The sequence below is a fragment of the Epinephelus lanceolatus genome, chromosome 5, assembly GCF_041903045.1.
Source record: "Epinephelus lanceolatus isolate andai-2023 chromosome 5, ASM4190304v1, whole genome shotgun sequence".
Taxonomy (NCBI): Eukaryota; Metazoa; Chordata; class Actinopteri; order Perciformes; family Serranidae; genus Epinephelus; species Epinephelus lanceolatus.
The window spans coordinates 12,784,688-12,804,406 of NC_135738.1; the positions used below are offsets into that span (position 1 = coordinate 12,784,688).

Here is a 19,719-nt window from a genome sequence, read left to right on the forward strand (position 1 = left end):
GGGTATTTCATGATACACCCTGTCCTCTGTGGTCAGCACTGATGTCACTGCTGGGTGACAACCATGTTGAGGCTGTTGTGACATGATCAAGTTGTCAAGAGACCTTCAGAAAATGAAAGTCCACCAGAAAAACATTTTATTGGGACTTTCCGGAAGAATGTGGAAGCATTTCGGGTCCAACCCACTGGAATGTCCTCACTCATAGCCAGGCAACGTGTTTGAGACCAGCCTTGCTTTGGATTAGTAAATAAGGTGTTTTTGGCAACTGTATTAGGTGTGTTTAAGAAAAACAAGTGTTAATATGAACCTGAGATGGATACTTGCATCCACAGTGCCCTCCAGGATTATCAGATCAAACATTCAGTGTAACAGTAAAGCCAGTGCAGACGTGACCTTTAACCTCAGAGTGCAGCTTTGATCTACACAGAGCAAATTCTGGGTGGTAGTGTGTGTGAACTTGAGTTTTGATTATACAAAGCCAAACACACACTAAGTGGGACTGTCAATGCCAAGCTGAAAAGCCATATTGACCATTCAGTGGCTTTAATCTGGAATCTGGGTAAAATAAAGCACTTGAAATGCACTTTTCTGATCTGTCTGGACAATCAGATGCATCTGGAACCAGTCAGTCTGATGTCTGGGTCACCCCTCCCCCTCAACAATGTGTGGGTGGAGGGCAGTGAGACAGAGAGGTGAAGGAGGGTAGACAGAAAGACAGGCTCAGACTTAAATACAAAGACAGTGATGTAAGAAAAGTGTAGCCTAGTTAGCTCACAATGAAAATTACATAATGTCAAATGGGAGACAATGGACAATGCTTACATGGAGAATGACTGGAAAGAAGCATTGGATTGTGTTAGAATAATTTTCCCGGGCAAAAGATTGCGAGAAATTCAATATAAAATTTTTCATCCGCTAAACATAACCCCAGTCATCCAAAATTAAATGGATTTTAAGCTTCAGTGGAGTTTCAGTGTTTGCATTTGGAACGGCAGCAAAGAACCATTCGCTATGTAAAATATAGTGGAATAATGGCATCATGAGCAGAGAATGAAGTCAAAATCCCTCCATTTGGGTTGTAATCCGAGCGTCTCTTTTCTTTGTTTTGGTAGTTGGGCCGCTCGCACTTACATGTTAGTACATGGGGTGTGCCGCCATTTGCTAATGACATGCTAATTACTGTCATTCTGCACTGTACTCATAAGGCAAGTACTGCCACTGTGGGTCAGGAAAGGTAACACTGTTAGCTCTGTGAACATAGTTGCTGTTGTTAGCACTGCTAGCCGCCACCATTTTAGCTCAGCTACTGCCATGTGTGCTTGTGAAGTCAGAGGGGAGATTGGTGTGCAGGGAATCCCGGCTCAGACTCTAGTCCCCTGCATGCTGCCTCTACAAGGGGGGAATTTCATGCCATTATGCCACTTCATTGTTCTGTATAAAAGGCACAATGGTGGAATGGATGGACAAGTGTGACATTTTGAGGATGTGTTATGTGTGTGACTCACCACGGTACATTTAAAAAGTAGGTGGTAGCAGTTAGCAGCTATCTCAAAAAAGAAAAGCAGTAGCCAAAAAGGTCTGCAAAAATTGTTGTGACAATGAGGTTTGGGAGCCCCTTACCCTCGGAGCAGAGGACAAGATTAGCTGCTATATAATTGGTATAGTAAATTATTGTTGTGTTATTGTTTATACAGTGCTGCTGATGCGTTTGTTATATTTCACAGTAGGGGCCGATGCTGTTGTGTCACACGTCATGTCTGTCACTCCTCTTTTGCTTCTGGGATGCCAGTATGCTGTGTAAAATCACACACTGGAGCAGCATGATGCCGCCAATGTTTGTTTTTTTATAAAAATGCAAAGGTGGCATAAAGAAGGGACTTCGTTGCCGCCCCATAGCGCAACATCTGTGTAAAAAACAGCTTCTGAATGTCATATATAGCACTTTTAAGAAGAACTGGATTAGTCAATGCTCGTGCAAAAAAATGTAATTACAGCATATGGGTGACTGGTAATGACTCTGAATTCTCTACAGGTGTTTCAGAAATTATTAAAAACACATCTCAACTCGGCAGTGGCCATGTTTTCATCCGTTAAAAATCCCCTTAACCATGTTGTTGTCATCTGTTAATCAAACTATTAGCTGACGCTGACTGTATTTAAACAACATGAGTTACACTGGCTACATCTGTATACTGTGTACTGTTTATTCTCTAAGGGCTTTGATTCAGGATGAAGAATGAATGTTCAAGTTAAGAAGAAACATGACTCATTTGCTGAGAGACTTACTTCCCCACACGTGTCAGTTTATAACAGTTTATAAATAGATGTTCGTATTTTCTGGATCTGTTTCAAATTAGTTTCACAAGCGACAGGTCAGCGTTCTATAAAAGTTTCTTATGTCAAACAGGCTGAAAAATTGAAGCATTCCTATTGCAGAAAATCACACTTTATCAGAGTTTTTTTCTTGTGAAATATTTCTGCCTCTTCAGGGCTAAAAAAAATGTTTCAAATTAAACTGAGAGGCTAAAAAGTTTGGAACCTCTGCAGTAAGAAGGTGTCTGGATAATCCCATGTGTCTCTGCATAAAACCGAATTAGAAAAACTCTTACCATGACCTCTCTGGAAGGTCCAAATTAGGCTTTTACATGATTATAGATTATTGCCTATATCTGTACTTCAGTGAAGGGACAGAAATTACCAACAAAGAGTTGCAAAGTCAGGATTCGTCTTCCCCAAACTAACTCACAAATCTGGTTTGAATGTTGGCTTTTGGCCCTGCTGTGACGCTGGCCCCAGCAGCAGGCAGCAGGCAGCAGGGAGGAGGAGGGATTACCAAACCCACCATGTGTGCTGATTCGACCATCTGTTGCCTTTGTTTCCTTCACATGCTTGAGGAGGAGGACGCTGTAATCCTCTGCACCGTAGAGGTCAAGTCCATGTCAGTCCAGCCAGTCCACGAGTGAGATAACAGTCCTGTCTGATTCATGAAAGTGATAGCAATGACATATCCCTTTTACTACTGTACATACATATCACATACTTCAGGGGAGTTTATACAAGAGAGTGGGGGAAATTTGAGGTTTAAAAAAGTCTTGTGTGATTCATGTCTGCAGACAGCTGTACTGCTGCTGGGACCTAAATGCTTCTGTGCTCTGGAGCTCAGACTGATTTTTCATTAAGGGAAACAAATGAGCACTCTGGGTACGTTGTGTCCTCTGAGGTATCCTGCCGAGGGGCTGGAGGCGCACTTTTTCTCCCCAGGCTATGCTGACATGCTCCTTTCCTTCACTCACCATCTTGTTTTTTTTTTCTTTTATAGACATCTGCTGGCACTTTGGGCCGTAACACTTTTACCATGTGCCCCTGCAGCAGCAGCACTGCAGACCTGAGAGAAGAAATCCTTTCCCCTTAGACGAGCCAGGTGAGTTGCTTTGGGAGTTTTGGGCACGAGGAGAAGTTAAGAATGTGCTAAGTAATGTTAATGTGACTTGCAACATGACGCTCAAGCATGACGGGACCAGTAGCAACAGGACATTTTGAGTTTTTTTTTAAACAATTTTCACACCACGCTGGACCTGTTTCAACAACTGTTCCCTTCTCCTGGAAAAGAGGTAGTTAGCTCATCCAGGCTTCAGCTGTGTCTGATGGAAAAAGCCTAAAAGGAGGCAAAGTTGACCGGTTTTCATCTCCCCCACTTCCTCACTCACACAATTTGGGTTGCTGCGGAGAAGTGCACTGTTAGCATTACTTTGGCAAGGCCTCAAGGTTTTGGAACTTTTTTCCAAGGTGTCATTTTACTGCCATTGAGGCCTTTTTGCTTCACTAATATCCTCTCATAGAAGTGTGTGGCAGACAAACTTAATTAGTCTGAAAATCTGCTTTCACCACTCTCATTAGTGCGGTGATTTATGCTTCAAATTTAGATTTTCATGCCTCTGTCAGTCTTGGGTTTCTGACTGAACTTGCTGACGTTTCCGTCTGGCACATATCATTTAGGTGACATCACCTCGCCGCTCCAGTTGCATACCAAAACCTGAGAGAGTCTGAAACATACCATCAGACGCAGGCTTTGGGTTCAAAAAGAAACATCTGGATCTTTTTTCTTCTTTAAGTTGAAAAGGTTGGAAGTCATCAAGTGCATCTGTAACTGACACTAATACTCCTGACATACAGTGGAGCAGCTGCAGACGCAGCTTAGACGACTGAGAGGAAGTTTGACTATAAAGGTACAAAACAGTACGAAGGCACCTGTCGTAAGGGTTAAAACAGAAGAAGGAGCTACGTATAATGAGATCTATGCCAGCACCTCATTCACTTTAACAACAGCTGTTGATTCGAGCTGTCCAAATGAAATGTTTGCTTCCGAAACATCTGGAACAGATTAAAGGGAAAATCCAGGGTTTCACTTTAACGTATTGTGCTAGGCTACAGTTTGGCATCCATCAGCTGTCTCCAAGAATTAACGCAGCAGGAGGGCCTCACTCATATAAGGAAACTTTCAATAAAAATTTCCTTAAGCTAAAAGTTAATATCAGAATGGGTGTTAACTGTTTCTTGGAGGGTTTTCCTCAAGATCCTCCAGATTTCCTCAAAACAACAGATACTGTGGCTTTTAGACAATAGTGACTAACACATGCTGTCTGATGAGTTACAATAACTGAGCAAGAAAATATAGGAAACAAGCCTAAGGGCCCGATCTTACACAGCAGCGCCCCTCACAGCCCAACTGTCATCGTTAGTTTCACACCGATGAAGTTGTTATTTTTGGGGCTAGTGCCCACTTTGTGTAAGTAACAAACGTACTTACACTCCTCATTTGCATAAAGATGTCCGCTAGGAGAGATGCTATGCGCATTTATGCACGAGAAGCAGCATAACTTCAGTGATTATTTCAGAAGCTAAAAGTTTAGTTCTGTTTCCTCTGTCAACTGTATAACTAGTTTGTAGTTTTGCTGCTTAAATGTCCAACGATATTTGCTGCAGTGACATCACTGTTCTTACTCTCAACAGAAAACCACCCACTTTGCAGAATCCACCATGTAAATTGCGGTGCGTCAGATGCAGACGTACTTGGCTTTCAACGGAAGTGGGAGATGACCCTCTGATTTGTTGAATCTATGTAACATTCAAAACACACCTATGCATTTTGACTAAATACAACTCTTCCTGTGCCTTACTTTGTGCCCTGATAATGCACTGTTGAACGAGCAAAAGTGGAGCTGGACACAGCCTACATGCACTGCACCATGCACTATAAACTACTCTCACTGGCCACTTCATTAGGTACACCTTGCTAGGACCAGGTTGGCCCCTTTTGCCTTCAGAACCACCTTAATTCTTGGTGTCATAGATTCAACAAGGTGCTGGAAACATTCCTCAGAGATGTTGGTCCATATTGACATGACAGCATCACACAGTTGCTGCAGATTTGTCAGCTGCACATCCATGATGAGAATCTCCACCACATCCCAAAGGTGCTCTACTGGATTGAGATCTGGTGACTGTGGAGGCCATTGGAGTACAGTGACCTCATTGCCATGTTCAAGAAACCAGTTTCCATGCAGACATATGACTTGTGGACTATAATCAGACTACCATCTGAATGTGGCAGCAGAAATCCAGACTCATCAGACCAGGCAACGTTTTTCCAATCTTCTATTGTCCAGTTTTGGTGAGCCTGTGTGAACTGTAGCCTCAGTTTCCTGTTGTTAGCTGACAGGAGTGGCACCTGGTGTGGTCTTCTGCTGCTGTAGCCCATCTGCTTTAAGGTTGGACGTGTTGTTGGTTCAGAGATGGTCTTCTGCAGACCTTGGTTGTAACCAGTGGTTATTTGAGTTACTGTTGCCTTTCTATCATCTTGAACCAGTCTGGCCATTCTCCTCTGACCTCTGGCATCAACAAGGCATTTTGGCTCACTGGATATTTTCTCTTTCTGGAACCATCCTCTGTAAACCCTAGAGACGGTTGTGTGTGAAAACCCCAGTAGATCAGCCCATCTGGCACCAACAACCATGCCACGTTCAAAGTCACTTAAATCACCTTTCTTCCCCATTCTGATGCTCGGTTTTAACTTCAGCAGGTCATCTTCACCATGTCTACATGCCTAAATGCATTGAGCTGCTGCCACATGATTGGCTGTTTAGCTATTTGCGTTAACAAGCAGTTGAACAGGTGTACCTAATAAAGTGGCCAGTGAGTGTATGTGCTATAGATGGTTTGAATAGGTCCTTTTTAAGAGTCTACAGCCATGCTAGCAGCTCTGTGAGGGTCTACTTACTGTAAGTAAGTTAGTAGAATTCATTGTTTAGGGAACATGAATATCTGCAGCAAATTTCACAATAATCCATTCAGTAGTTGTTTTGATATTTCACTCAAAACCCAGTCAGCCTCTCTGGTGGCACTGCAGGAACAGTCCGGATCACAAACCTCTGTAGGCTTCAGCTTGTGGCAATCATAAATGTCTGTACAAAATTTCATGGCAATCCATCCAGTAATTGTTGAGATATTTCAGTCTGAACCGACCGTCTGACAGAGCGATGCCAGCCGCAGCATTACCATGGCTACAAACACAGTGAAAAATGCTCTCTGGTCAAAACATACAGATAATAGACCTAACAGACTGCCTCCTCCAACCCGACCTTGGATCTGATGTGAAGAATGCTGCTCTACTCAGACTTGTAGCAAGACGTGTGTACAAATCCGTGTGTGTGTGTCATTTATTTTGGTGTAACGTCACCGTGTCAGTATGTTTACGTGTACACAGAAATTTGGATAACAGCTCCTGGCTGTCCTTGTTTTGGTTATGTTCAGGACAAACTGTTTGTGTGTGTCATCACATCCTGCTAATAAATATCCTGATGCGTTAAGTGTGGATAGAAAAAATACGCCATTGGTGCTCTGACTGAAAACAACGGCTCATGGAAAGCATCAGTGTTGCTTTCAGTTGCTTTTTTTATACCTTCAATGGGAGTTATGTGGGTTATTGTAAATAAAATATGACGCTCACATGTTCCAGATATAAAACAGAATACTTGAGTGGTCCAGATTTGTCTGCCTGGAAAGTAACTCAGAGTATTGCTGCACAAATCCACAAAGAAGAGACAGACAGTAGGCAATCACCATCATTACTTTTATTACAATTTTTAGGTCCCCTTCCCTTAAATCAAGTGACAAATTACTTACTGGAAAATCACCATCTGTTATTTCAGAGACTGAAACTAAAGCATAGAGCTCCTGCAACTCACCCAGTCACACATCCATGTTGAGAAACAGTCACCTGTGTGAAATGCCTGGCATTTAACTTATCATGCAGCTTTGGAACATGAGAGGAGAGTGTCATTAGGAAACCAGACGGGGGCTGCAAACGCTTCTTTGAAGGGGTTCTCACTCTTTCTGTTGCACCTTGCACACCTTTCTTCTGCCCAAAATCTGTCGTTGTCTTTGGTTTCCTTTATAGTTTCTTTGTGGAATGTTGGGGGTTTTTTTTGTTTTGTTTTGTTTTTTTTGGTTTTTCCAAATGCTCTCTTCACATTTTCCTCAGAGTAGAACAGATTCAATTACAAAACCAGAGAGCACATTCAATTTCACTTCAACCAAAACAGAGTAAAAAAGGAAGCCCGGTAGAAAATGTCTGACTTCTTTGGTCTTAGAGAAACTGTGATGAGTGCAAATGCTGACAGAACTTTAAACAAAAACAATGCTGAAATATGAAAAGCAAAGGTTTGTTCAAAAAAATAAACATAAACAACACCACATTCAGACTGCAAAGAGTTAAAGGCTGCAGATGTGGACTGAACAGTACCAGTAACTGAGACACTCATAAGTGAGTCATGCACACACGCGCACGCACACACACACACACACACAGGGACCATTTGTTTGCTGAGAAACCTGCAGTCTGAATCAGCACTTTCTTTTGTTATGAGAGAACCATAATACGCCTCTAATCTTTAATTCTGAAACTCACCAACACCAGGCAGAAATATCACAAAATAAATTTTCTCACCCGCACCTAAACACACCACTGAGCGATCAAACCCTCTTCCATCAACACTGGAAATTGCTTCAGGAGAAAGTCACAAAACGTTTCCTACACTTCTTGAGGTAATGCATATAACTGCAATGCAGACTCCACATAAACCTCTAAAGTTAACACGATGCTAAAGATAGTCTTGTCAGACCGCAAGTTGCCATGAAATCTTCCTCTTGTTAAACAGGATGAGTAATGTTACTGGAACAACTCTTATTTGGTAATAAACACTCACTCAAGCCGTGAAGAATGGGACTCGAATCCTCAGAGTCACTAAAATCTTATTCAGTGTGGAAAATTAGTGCACTCACAGGCGAATTCACAAAAGGATGGCGCAGCTTTTGTGGCCGCAAATAAGACTAAATGAAACCGTGAAATTCTAAAAGGGTGACATGCAGCTCTAACTGTGCCAAGCAAATAGCATGTTGGTGCTCCTGTGCTGTTGGCATGGATGTAAATTACGTAACATGCATAGAAATTTAGCCACCTAGTATTTCCTGTTCCTCTGTGATGGGGCACAGGCAGATCTATGACGTATCCCTGCTAGGACCTTAGCAGGTCCTTGACTGGAATGAGATCCCCTGACATGATAGACAAGTTGTAATGGTGTATCTGTCCACCAGGCAGTGCAGTGATTATGGAAGCTGAAGTGGTTTATTGCAGCTGCAATCAGCTGATGAATCAGCTGTCCTGTACATTCCACCAAGGCAAGAGTTTCAGTGCACTGGTTTTTGTTTTTGTCAAGGAAGTGCCATCTCATGGTGACACCCTGAGAATGAATGGGTGTGTTTACAGTGGAATCTAGTCACGAGATGTCAGGCAACAGAAAGAGCTGGGGAAATTCTCAGTGGATGTGAGGTGACTGGCAGCCGGCTGGCAGCCACAAGGCCTTCAGTTAGGAGGGGCAATTCTAGGCGGCTACATCTGTACATTTGATGCAAAATTTGCCCCTTTTTACACAAATTAGCCTCCCTGCCAATTCACAAAGATCTGTGCTAGTTACAGTGAAAATATTAGCATCTTCAGAAAGTTGGTGATAACTGAAGCTCATTTAGCAACACATTTACTCATTCAATTCATTCGACCGTGTCACATATTGACGCTTGGTCGTGGACTTTCCACATCAAGATATGATGTTCAAGGCACCCTGGTACATGTCATGTCAACTTCTGCCTGTCCCATGCTTTGTCTGTTTTCAAAGTATACGTTTGTTTTCACGGGAAATGTACAGTTTGCATAAAGTCTCTTTCAAAATAAATGAGCTAAGTTGGTACAACATCGTGAATTGACGTTTTTTTCCTTTTACAACAAACACACATGGTTACATTTAGCCAACGCACGCAGGAGGTTGGGATTAGGCAACAAAAGCACATGGCTGGGTTTAGAAAAAAGAACAGGGTTTGGCTTTACAATCCTACAGGAAGCGAAAACCGGCCTCCTGGGTGAATGTCAGTGGCTGTTGGACCCATCAATCTCCCAAACGCCCAACTCAGACTTTTCGCCCTCTTCACTTGCGTTGTTGTTCTGCCATGTTTCCCAGTAATAATGATAATAAGGGATAATAGTAATGGCAACAGGTCGAGTATCATGCCGAGAAGAAAGGACAACTTTTGTCGTCGGTGTCTGATGCCGGAAGTCATTGCCCAAGCACCAATATTCGATGACTTCAGAGCGATACCGGGTTGCATTTAAAAGGGGTGTCATGCCCAGCACTCACCCAAATACACTTTCTCTCTGTCATATCTATATTCCTTGCCTGAGGTTTAGAGGAATGCCTCCTCACCTTGCCAGTCAGGACCTGTCACTTACATTTTGAAAATTTCAGTTTTCTTTTTCTCTCTGCCTACTGTGTTCTTGGTGCAAAGGCAACATTTATACTCTACTCTACTATACTTAAAAATCAGATGCAAAAAAGGGCAAATTGCACTCACTTGTAACTCAACTTTATGGGAGTGTTTGTGCTGTATCTTATACTGTATCTTTTGAGAATCAGACGTTGAGACAGGACAGATAGCAAGTGATGCGTGGTTCATGGTGCCATCAGCGGCTGCAATCCATTCTTTGTGCATTCGCCCATAAATCCGAAAAAGTAAATATAAAATGTGATACATCACTGTGATCACAGCTGAAGGAAGAGCAAAAAGATGTAAGCTATGTATTATTATTTAAGGAAATCTTCAACATCTTTAGGAAATATGCATATTTGCTTTCTTGCTGAGAGTTCGATGAGAAGATTGATGCCACCTCCATGTCTGCAGGATAAATTTAAGGCACAAAGCCAGTCACAATATCTTAGCATAAAAGCTGGAAACAAAGGGAAACAAAGCTACCCTGACTCTGTCCACATGACTAAATCTGCCTCCCAGGACATTTAAAACTCACTGATTAACACGTCATACTTCGTTAGTTTAATCCAAACAAAAAGTCAAGTGTAAGTTGTGGTTTTACAGGAGGTGACGTACTGTAATATTGTCATGAGTCATAGCCCCAGGAAGAACCACAAATTGACATTTTTGCTCAGATTAAACAAATGAAATATAACATTTTTAATTGGTGAGTAATACAAGCTTTGAGCAGAGCCAGGTTTGCTGTGCCTGTCTCCAGGCTTCATGCTGAGCTCAGCTAACTATCTGCTAGCTGCAGTTTAATACTCAAGAAAGCAAATAAGAGTATTTCCCAAAATGTAAGAACAATTTCTTTAAGTTATTATGGGTACAGTGCAGAGATAATCTGAATGATATAATGTGGCTTTATATGTTGTGTTGTTTTAAAATACTTGATATGAACATTAATTCATACTGTGTTTTGACCCAGACTACATTTAACACGTAACTCTAACAAGAGGAAGAATTTGGTCTTGTGTCAACTAAAAGATTTAATACAAACACTGAAATGCCAAGTTGACATTCTGCCTCTACAACCAGTCAATCCACTTCAACTATGCAACTACGTTTCATACTGGCTGACTAGATAAACCTGTTGCTACATAAAAAGATATCATTTTTTATTTTCCGCCGTGGAAAAGGGAACTGATCAGCACAGTAGTCGACTCATTTCACTTGCTCACCCACACATAAACACGCCCCCACACAATATGACCCACTAGTGTATATAAACATGTGCAAACTTGTTTCTAAATGCAACTCATTCGAAATAGTTTCCCCCATAAGACACAAGCCATGCTACAGACAAATGGTCCATTTAAAATACTCCATCAGAATGCCTCAGATCCTTAAAGGCACTTACTGCGTGAAAACCATAAAAAAGAGACATCACTGAACTGAATTACATGGTATCAGTAAGTCTTCCACGTGGTGCAAAGTTAAGAGAGACATTTGTGACTTGCACTGAGAGATACCAGAGGAACTGATGTGAATTTCAAAGCAGTGAACACCTGAGCGAGATGAGCACTCAACAAGATGATGGTGAAACTAAGTATGCAGTGCATACTTTCTTTTCATGGTCTGAAGAGTAAAATCAATGACATCAGTAAATCCTAAAATGCTGCATTACAAAAAAAATGGAATGTTAAATGGATGTTGGTAAATTCACCAAAATATTGTGTTTGTTTTCTAGAAATGTAGACATTAAAGGAGCAGTGTGTAGGATTTAATGGCAAGTAACGGTGAGGATTGCAGACTGCAATCAGCTGAAATTTATCCTGTATGCCAAGCATGAACTCCAGGTTAGGGGTCGTACACGTTTTCAATGTAGACGCACAACAGGCGCTCAAACAGTAGCTGACTTCTGAAATAAACTGAGTTCAACTTTGAAATGCAGTACTGCGCACCGCATGTCATGTGATGAGGAACAACCAATCACAGCCGACAGATATCTTTCCTGTCTTACGTAAATATCAGTCTGCGATAAATATGGAAAAGTTGATCATGTTAGTGCAGAGCTACCAGAGCTTTACATCTGTCCCATCGACAACAGACTTACATACTTATAAAGAGCACCTGGAAGAAGATCAGCTCTGCACTCAGGATCTTTAGGTAAACGGGCTGTGACATGGTGCTTGCTAAGGTTGCCTAGCAACCTCAGATGCAACCTGCCGCCGTGCTCTTGAAAGCTGGCTCCCAAAAAGGCACAAAAGTAGCACCCAGCGCCCAACCTCGCGTTTTCCAGGGGGTTAAAGACGTGGCATGTGTACAGCCTCTTAGGATCACTTGTTGTTTGTTGTTCAGGAGGTTTTTACCGGGAGCTGAAATATCCGCAAAGGCCTCTCCAAAACAAATGGACGCAGTGATTTGAACTGGTAAAAACAGAGTAAAGCAGTTTTGGCTCATCGCAGAGAGGCTGCTTACTACGGTGACCACCACAAAAACGTGGATGGCCCTATCTGGAGTCACTGTTTGGTTTCTCTGGGCTATTGTAGAAACATGGCGCACTCCGTGGACAAGAACCCGCTCCCTGTGTAGATATAAATGGCTCTTTCTATGGTAACAAAAACACAACGATTCTTATTTTCAGGTGATTATACACTCAAGAAAACATACTTGTTATATTATATTCCGTTTTTGCCAACATATCCCCCTAAATCCTACACACTGGACCTTTAAAGGTAACTTGAATCAGTCCCAGGAGAAGCCAAAGTGCATGATGTTATAGAGAAGGGGACAATTTCAGAACAGAACCCGTTTCATGGTGTCACACTAAAGAACAATCAACTATAGATTCGCTATGAATCTGAAACCTATATTCTTATTTTAATGTTACAAACACCTTAAATTATGTAAAATAAACAATATGCTGTGACACTGCCTATGTGATGTGTATTTCAGAAATAATAGGTACAGTAGGTTTTTAAAAAAAAACAAAAAAGGAAACTTTGAATCCATCAAAGTGAAAGACTGACCGGCTTTGCACGTCTTTCCAGTAACTACTGTTTCATTTATTTAAGTCTTTTCAAACTGAACCAAACAAAACGCCTTGATAAGAGTCAAGACTTCGATTACTCCTTTTCCGTCTGTCCTGTGTTTTTTGGCATCTTGAACTGGGCAGCAGTTCAGCGTCCTTACAGACAGTCATACATGCGCAGGGTGCGCTCCAGTTGCTGGACAACACGCTGGTAAAAGGCTATTTGCTCGGTGAGGTAGGCCTGCATCATGTCTTTGAAGTCCACCTCTCGCTGCTGATGGAAGTGGGTCATCTCTGCCTGGAGGGCAAACCCAACCGTCCGGCAGCGTTTCCTAATGCCGTCTGCCTCGTCTTGGTCCATCTTCCCTTCGTCACTCATCCGCTGGCTCTCCTTCACCTTGGCAAAGGCACCTGAGTCAAGATGAAAAGATGTATTATTTTAAAAACTGTAATATTTTAAACACATTGGTGTCATTTTTACCTCCATCAAGAAAGTTATGTTGTCGGTTTGGTTTCTTTGTCTGTCAGCAGGATTACAGAGAATCTACTGGCCTAATTTTCATGAAACTTGGTGGAGGGCTGTAGCATGGGCCAAGGAAGAACTCATTAAATTTGGAGCGGATCTGAACAACCTGGTCCCGCAGAAATATGTGAAATGACCACAACCTCTTAAAACCACATTTTAACTGAAAACACAATCTTTTTCCAAATCTTACCAAGTAGTGTTGGTGCCTAAACCCAACCGTGTTGCCACCGCGTAATTTCAACACAATAAATGCCAACACCATGCAATGTAGTGCTCAGAGGTCAGGGTCACATTGGATCGAATCATAGGGCAGACACATACTGTAAAACTTCAATTAATAGCCTGGGCTATTCTTTGCTGAAATCACTGAAATCAACGGGCCTGTATTTGGGACAAGCTTCTATATGGGACAGGCCTTTAGTTCGATTTACACGCTGTTGCTGAGCAAAGATCGCGAAGTACAATGAAATTGTTTATTTACACCAGTATGAATATTACTTGTGTAAAAATTAGGCTTCAGATAATAAATCAGTTATGAATCATTCATTTGATCTCGCTCCAACAGACAGCACATCAGAGAGAGACTGAGTTTTGCCGCTCAAGGATTAGTACACCCAGCATACTGACACAACACACTCTATCCTGGTAAAACAATACTCACAACTTGGATTAATTTTTTAGTAAAAACCCTTGTGATTCTTTTGATCTGAGGACCCTCATGGACTAAAGGAATGTTAATAACTTACAGGGTAATCAAGGAATAGACACATAATTTGAGACAGCCAACAACCCGGTTTTGTACATCCGAAGAACTTCTATTAAAAAAATGATTATATTATTATATTCTATTAAAAAAAACAGAAAAAAAGAACTGCTTGGTAACCAGACCAGGCATCTAATTGAGACTGAGAAATCTGTAGCTACACCGGGCTAGTAAGAGGGACCTGGCGTTTAATTGGGACTAGGCTTTTAACTGAAGTTTTACGGCCACTTTTCGTCAACATTGCAAAGAGGGCATTTGGCTCTGTCGCAGGTCTGCGCTTTATAAGCGCCTTTCTAGTTAGTATACTGTTATGGCACAAACAGTCAGCTGGTTTAAGGCCATCAAAATGACAAGGTTCACCTAAAGTGGTATGTGGTGATGCAGATAGTTTCGGGTTTACTTCCTAAATTTTTTCTGATGTTTCTGCGTCCATCCAAATACAACAAAAACATATTTTGTCATTTACACCTAGTTGGTAGCCATGTAAGAAGTTTTTGTTTCATTTTTTACTTCTTAAGATTTCTGCCTCCATCCTAGTTGTTTGTTTGTCTGTGCCACTGACAACATCGTGTCTTTACAGAAACATTATGTACTGGTTGTTCTGTATAATCCACTGAACACAACCGTTTTTACATAGGGACCACTTTCTACCAAAATATAGTCTTTCAGAGAGCTGCTGAAAGTGCAGCTGCTGACTGTTGTTAAATTTAACTTTTTATACAGTTAGCACCACAAACATTTCTATAAATCTGATTTCATAGATATTAAAGCGACAAATAAACTGGGCAAATATAACCGAAACCACTTGATCTAAGTTAGAAAATATGTTTGTTTTTTGCATCTGGTTGAACAGACATGTTAATGTCACCATCAACTAAAAACTCACTATTTTCAGGCAATGTAAAACTTATATAGCACGTCCCCGTAAGATGTTCGCAATGATAAGCTCATGTATGGAGTCACTAAAAAACTGTAAAATGTGAAAATAAGGATAAAAATAAAAACCCTATAACAAATGTTGTAATAAAATTTAAGTATAGTTAAAAACAGTCTCAGATTTTTATTGCTCTTTGGGCTTTGGGTGGGTCTGTGTCCATGTATGTTCTGCTATATGAAAAAAGCAAACTGCCACAGTAAAGTTATACCAATACCTCCGCCGTGGTTCTCAGCAGTAAAGACCAACATCTTAACTTTTCCCCCCACTGTAAAGCTTAACGCTTTATAGGTAGAGCACGGACCACAAAATTACTTTTTGTTTCAGTGCATACCAAACGTCTAGTTTCAGTATGATGTTGTAACCACATTCATCCAGACTGAACATGACGTCACTTTCCAAGGAAGAACATGGCAGCCTAATGGCATGTGGCCGCACTGCATTTCCCATAAGATTAGTGAGTCTCAATCTCACACAAGCTAAGCTCGATACCAGTAAGAAGACATGCACATAAGCTAACTAGCAGGACGAGTTTGCACAAGCTTGTTGTTATTTCTTTAATGTATCTGCTGCAGCGTTCAGGTTTTATCCATTAACTGTATCTGTGAGTTCATGCCGCCCTGGATTTTTCATGGAATTCCTGGCAGAAGTCTGGGAAAGCATGAACAGCACTTCCAGTCTGTTCCAGCAAGGAGGCGTGTGGACTACGGTCTGTGGCAGTGACCTACATTCATGTATTCTGTTTTCCACATGAGAGGAGAATGTGCATCACCAGATAGCATGTCTGTGGGACATAAAGAAAGGCTCTCATGGTTGTGTGTATGTGTGCGCGGCAGGGGAATAATAGAGGGGGTTGAATCAACATTTTTGGATCTGCTATTGAAAAATCTCATCACAAAGAAAACTTGACGTGTTCTCCCTCCCAGCTAAATCTGCTCTCTAAATTCATGCAAAACTATACTATTACAGCCACAACATACACGCCACAAAAAGACTCACTGTGGTTAAATATAAAGCAAGGCTGTTTAGGTTTCCTCCTATTCTAAAACCCACTTCTTCTTTCAACATGTTCGGCCCAGCTAATGCAAAATCTCATCACAAAGAGATCCTGATGTGCTCGTCCGTGAAGCTAAATCTGCTCTCTAATGGATGCAAAACTATACAATTAAAACCGCCTAATACAAGCTGCAAAAAGAAAAGCTGTGTAAGTTTCCTACAATTCTGAAAACCTATCCCTCTGTCTCACTGTAGGCTCTCTGTGTCTTTTCACCGAGTTAACAAATGCTCTATGATACATGGCCAGTGGTCTGGAAAATCACCAGATTTGTTTATCTTGCCCAACCAGACTGGCTACCGCATGTTTTATGGCTGTGGCCAGAGAGAGATTTGAACTATTTCACATGTGACAGCTTCATGGGTCTGTGCTGGGAAGATATTAGCACTCTGTGGGGGATTAGGAAGGAGTGAGAGGAGAGGAGAGAAAAGGACAACAGTGTGCAGGGGAGCTGAAAACAGAAATAAGGTTTCTTTAGCAGGGTTTCTGCAGAGTTCACCAAGTTAAATTTAAGACCTTTTCAAAACCACACAGAATGCATACTTAATACCTGTTTCATGATCGTACCTGCCAAAGTGTGAAAGACTGATGGAAAACCAGAGGGGAAAATATGGCTGAGAATGATTTATTATTACATCACTTTTTTTCAGTAGTTCCCAGCAGTAAAATAGTTCCTAATTATATAATTAATCCAATCAATGAAACCTGGACTTGTTTCAGAGGAATGGATGGATCAACCAATTTAAAATGATTAATGTCTTTATGTTCATCAAGGGGACAGTTCAGATTTTTTTGATGTAGGGTTGTATATTATCTACATTAGACTGCAGTTGGCACGCCCCAACAGGCAGTAGTAGCAACACAGAAGCTGAGCAATGTACAGCTTATGATATTAATGTAATTATTAAATTATATATTTTGGGTGGGGCAACACAATGGTTTGAGTTGAAGGTGTGAGTAGTAGTAGTAGTAGTGTCAGATGCTGTGGGCTAATGGGCATGTAGCTACTTCCATGTTTCAGATGATACGTCATGTTTGTAGTCGACCAATGAAGATGAGTTTACATATCACCTTGGGTTCGTCCTTCACCTTCTCAAAATGATCCCACACTTTGGATTTCCTGCCCGACGTGTTATTAACTAGCCTGTGGAATAACCGCAGGTACCAGCTCTGGAAATTAACCTGACTCCTGTCTGACTGCTGAGCGTGGACACTTCCTGTGTCTGTCCTTTCAACTTAAATTCCCACATGGTCCAGTCATATCGGTTTTGATTTATTTTGACAAAGCGCAGCTCCTAATAGAGTTTCACGTTTGTTTGTTTGTTTGTTTGTTTGTTTGTTTGCTTAGTCGCAGAAAAAACCAAAACGAAATGATATCTTGCAGGCTAATGACCTTTCTGGTCGGCTGATGTTTGGTCACCTATAAGGGGGCAGCCCTATGTCAGACAGCCCTTTGCGACAGGGAACTGAAGCCGCTATAGTGCTCTCTTCAATGCCACCAGACTTCAATGACAATAAACAGTAATTTTACCTCACTGAACACAGGAGCTGCTAGTCTACCACGACCTGGATTGTTTAGATTGTTTGTGTTATTGTATGACTTTGGTGACTCTAAACTAACCCTTTTAAACTCCAAAGTTAGACAATAACACAAACAAACAACTGATTGAGGCAGTGGCAGACCAGCAGCTCCTGTGTTCAGTGAGGTAAAATTACTGTATTTGTCAATGAAGTCTAGCTTTGAAGAGAACATAGATAAGTTTCATTTTCAGTTCAGTTCCCCGTCAGAAAGGCTTGTCTGACAGCAAGATAGAGTGGTGAAAAAATTATAAAAAGAGCCTACACTTAAACTCATATTCATTTTTTAGGTGACTAAAATACTTTTTGTTACTGTCCCCGTCCATAGCAGCACATTGTTCAGCTTCCATGATGGGACTCCTGTCTACTTCTACAAACTGGGGTTGTGCCAACCACTTTAGGTAATATACTGACGACGGTTAAGTGCCTCAAAAAAAAATCCGAGCTATGCTTTTGAGTTATTGCCAAAATCAACAATTGTGCATTATGACATGTTTGCTACAGATCTGATGTTGCTGACTGAAACTTCCCACTTTCAGTTTAAGTATGTACATTAAATTAGGCACATTTCTGCCTATGTCAAGCAAGAGAAAATATTTAAGACTTTTTCATACCTTCTGGGCCTTTTTGGAGGAAAGTGAATTCAATGCTTTCAGTCTTTTTAGCCCTGCAGACACCCTGACTAGTTTAATAAGTCACACAGTATGTGTCTGTATGAGACAGGGAGAATAAGAATGAGGACGGTCGAGAGTCATTATGGCCACAACCCTCTGGGGAACTGAACTCAGGCATCTGCTAAATTTCCCATTACCACAGCCCGAGGTCACTGTGGGATGAGTTCAGGAAGTGCATAACTTCTTCTGTACGTCTTCATCTATCTCCTATCCGTCTGACACAAACATGAAATTGAGAACGTAAGTCCTTCTTTAAGATGTGTGTGTATGTGTTTACAGCATGTGTGCTTGTAGTTAGTGTCGATGACATGACAGCCAGCATTATTTTTCTCCACAGATTGCAGATTCCTCTCAGATCCAAACTTTAGCACACAGCAGTTTTAAGACGAGTGGGTCTAATTTTAAGTCATTCTCATCTGGGACTGTTTCCAGTCACTGCCAATTAAATCATTCTTCCTGTTTAATTCTTAAGTGGAGGTGTCATTAAACTGGAGAGGAGCCTCTTTAGTTGAGGATAGTTTGTATAAATCAGCTGACCCCTGTTATGTCTATGTAAACAGGTCACAGAACATACCATGGGCTGATAGGTGGTGTGCTAGTATCAACTTTAGACATGAGACTTTGGTGTAGTGGGTATGTTTAGGAAGTTACATGTAACGTGACTTGGGCCCAATCCCAGTACACCCCTTGCCCCTACTATTTTTTTGCCCCTCTGTTTTGTACATTAAAGAAGGAATGTGTCTCAAATCACATACTTCCATTAGTACACTTTAATGTGGCGCACTAATTTCAACAGGGTAGTGTCACACAGCCATTTTGCATTTACCAGAAGTGACAATGGCTTATTTTTCACTGCCTCTTCTTCTTCGTCGTCTTCTTCTTAAATGGTGAATTGCAAACAGACGGTGGAGCATTATCGCCAACACTGTCTCCACCCACACATAAACCAAACTTATGCTACAACGTCAATGCTCGTAGCTAAGAGCAAGTTAGCTAGCTAGCAAACATAACTGATGGCTTCTATTTAACAACAGCATTGGTACTTAGTGCAAAACTGTTGTCCCAAGCCGCCATGTCAAAAGTTGATAAGTTTGCTACATCACAAAATGGCCACCGTTGAGTGTGAGAAGTGTCCATCACAGGGTTGCCAACTCTTACGCATCTGGCGTGTGACACACACATTCACCTTCCATCTCACGGTCTCACTCTGCCCAACCAATTCTCACGCCAGCGACGAACGCTGGAAAAAAGGCTGGCAGCTGAGTATTTTAAATTAATTTCAAACAGCCGTCGCGCCTGGT

The 19,719-nt window shown here is 41.5% G+C and overlaps 1 protein-coding gene across 1 annotated transcript in view; it reads right to left on the reverse strand.

Annotated features, from left to right (window-relative positions):
* Positions 1-12,721: 12,721 nt before the first annotated feature.
* The window catches only part of snx33 (sorting nexin 33), a 28,060-nt gene continuing 21,062 nt past the window's right edge, over positions 12,722-19,719 (reverse strand). The window contains exon 2 of the mRNA XM_033635386.2: positions 12,722-13,300. Coding sequence (XP_033491277.1) covers positions 13,047-13,300 — 254 coding nt within the window. The 3' untranslated portion in view covers positions 12,722-13,046. The remainder of the gene's footprint in view (positions 13,301-19,719) is intronic.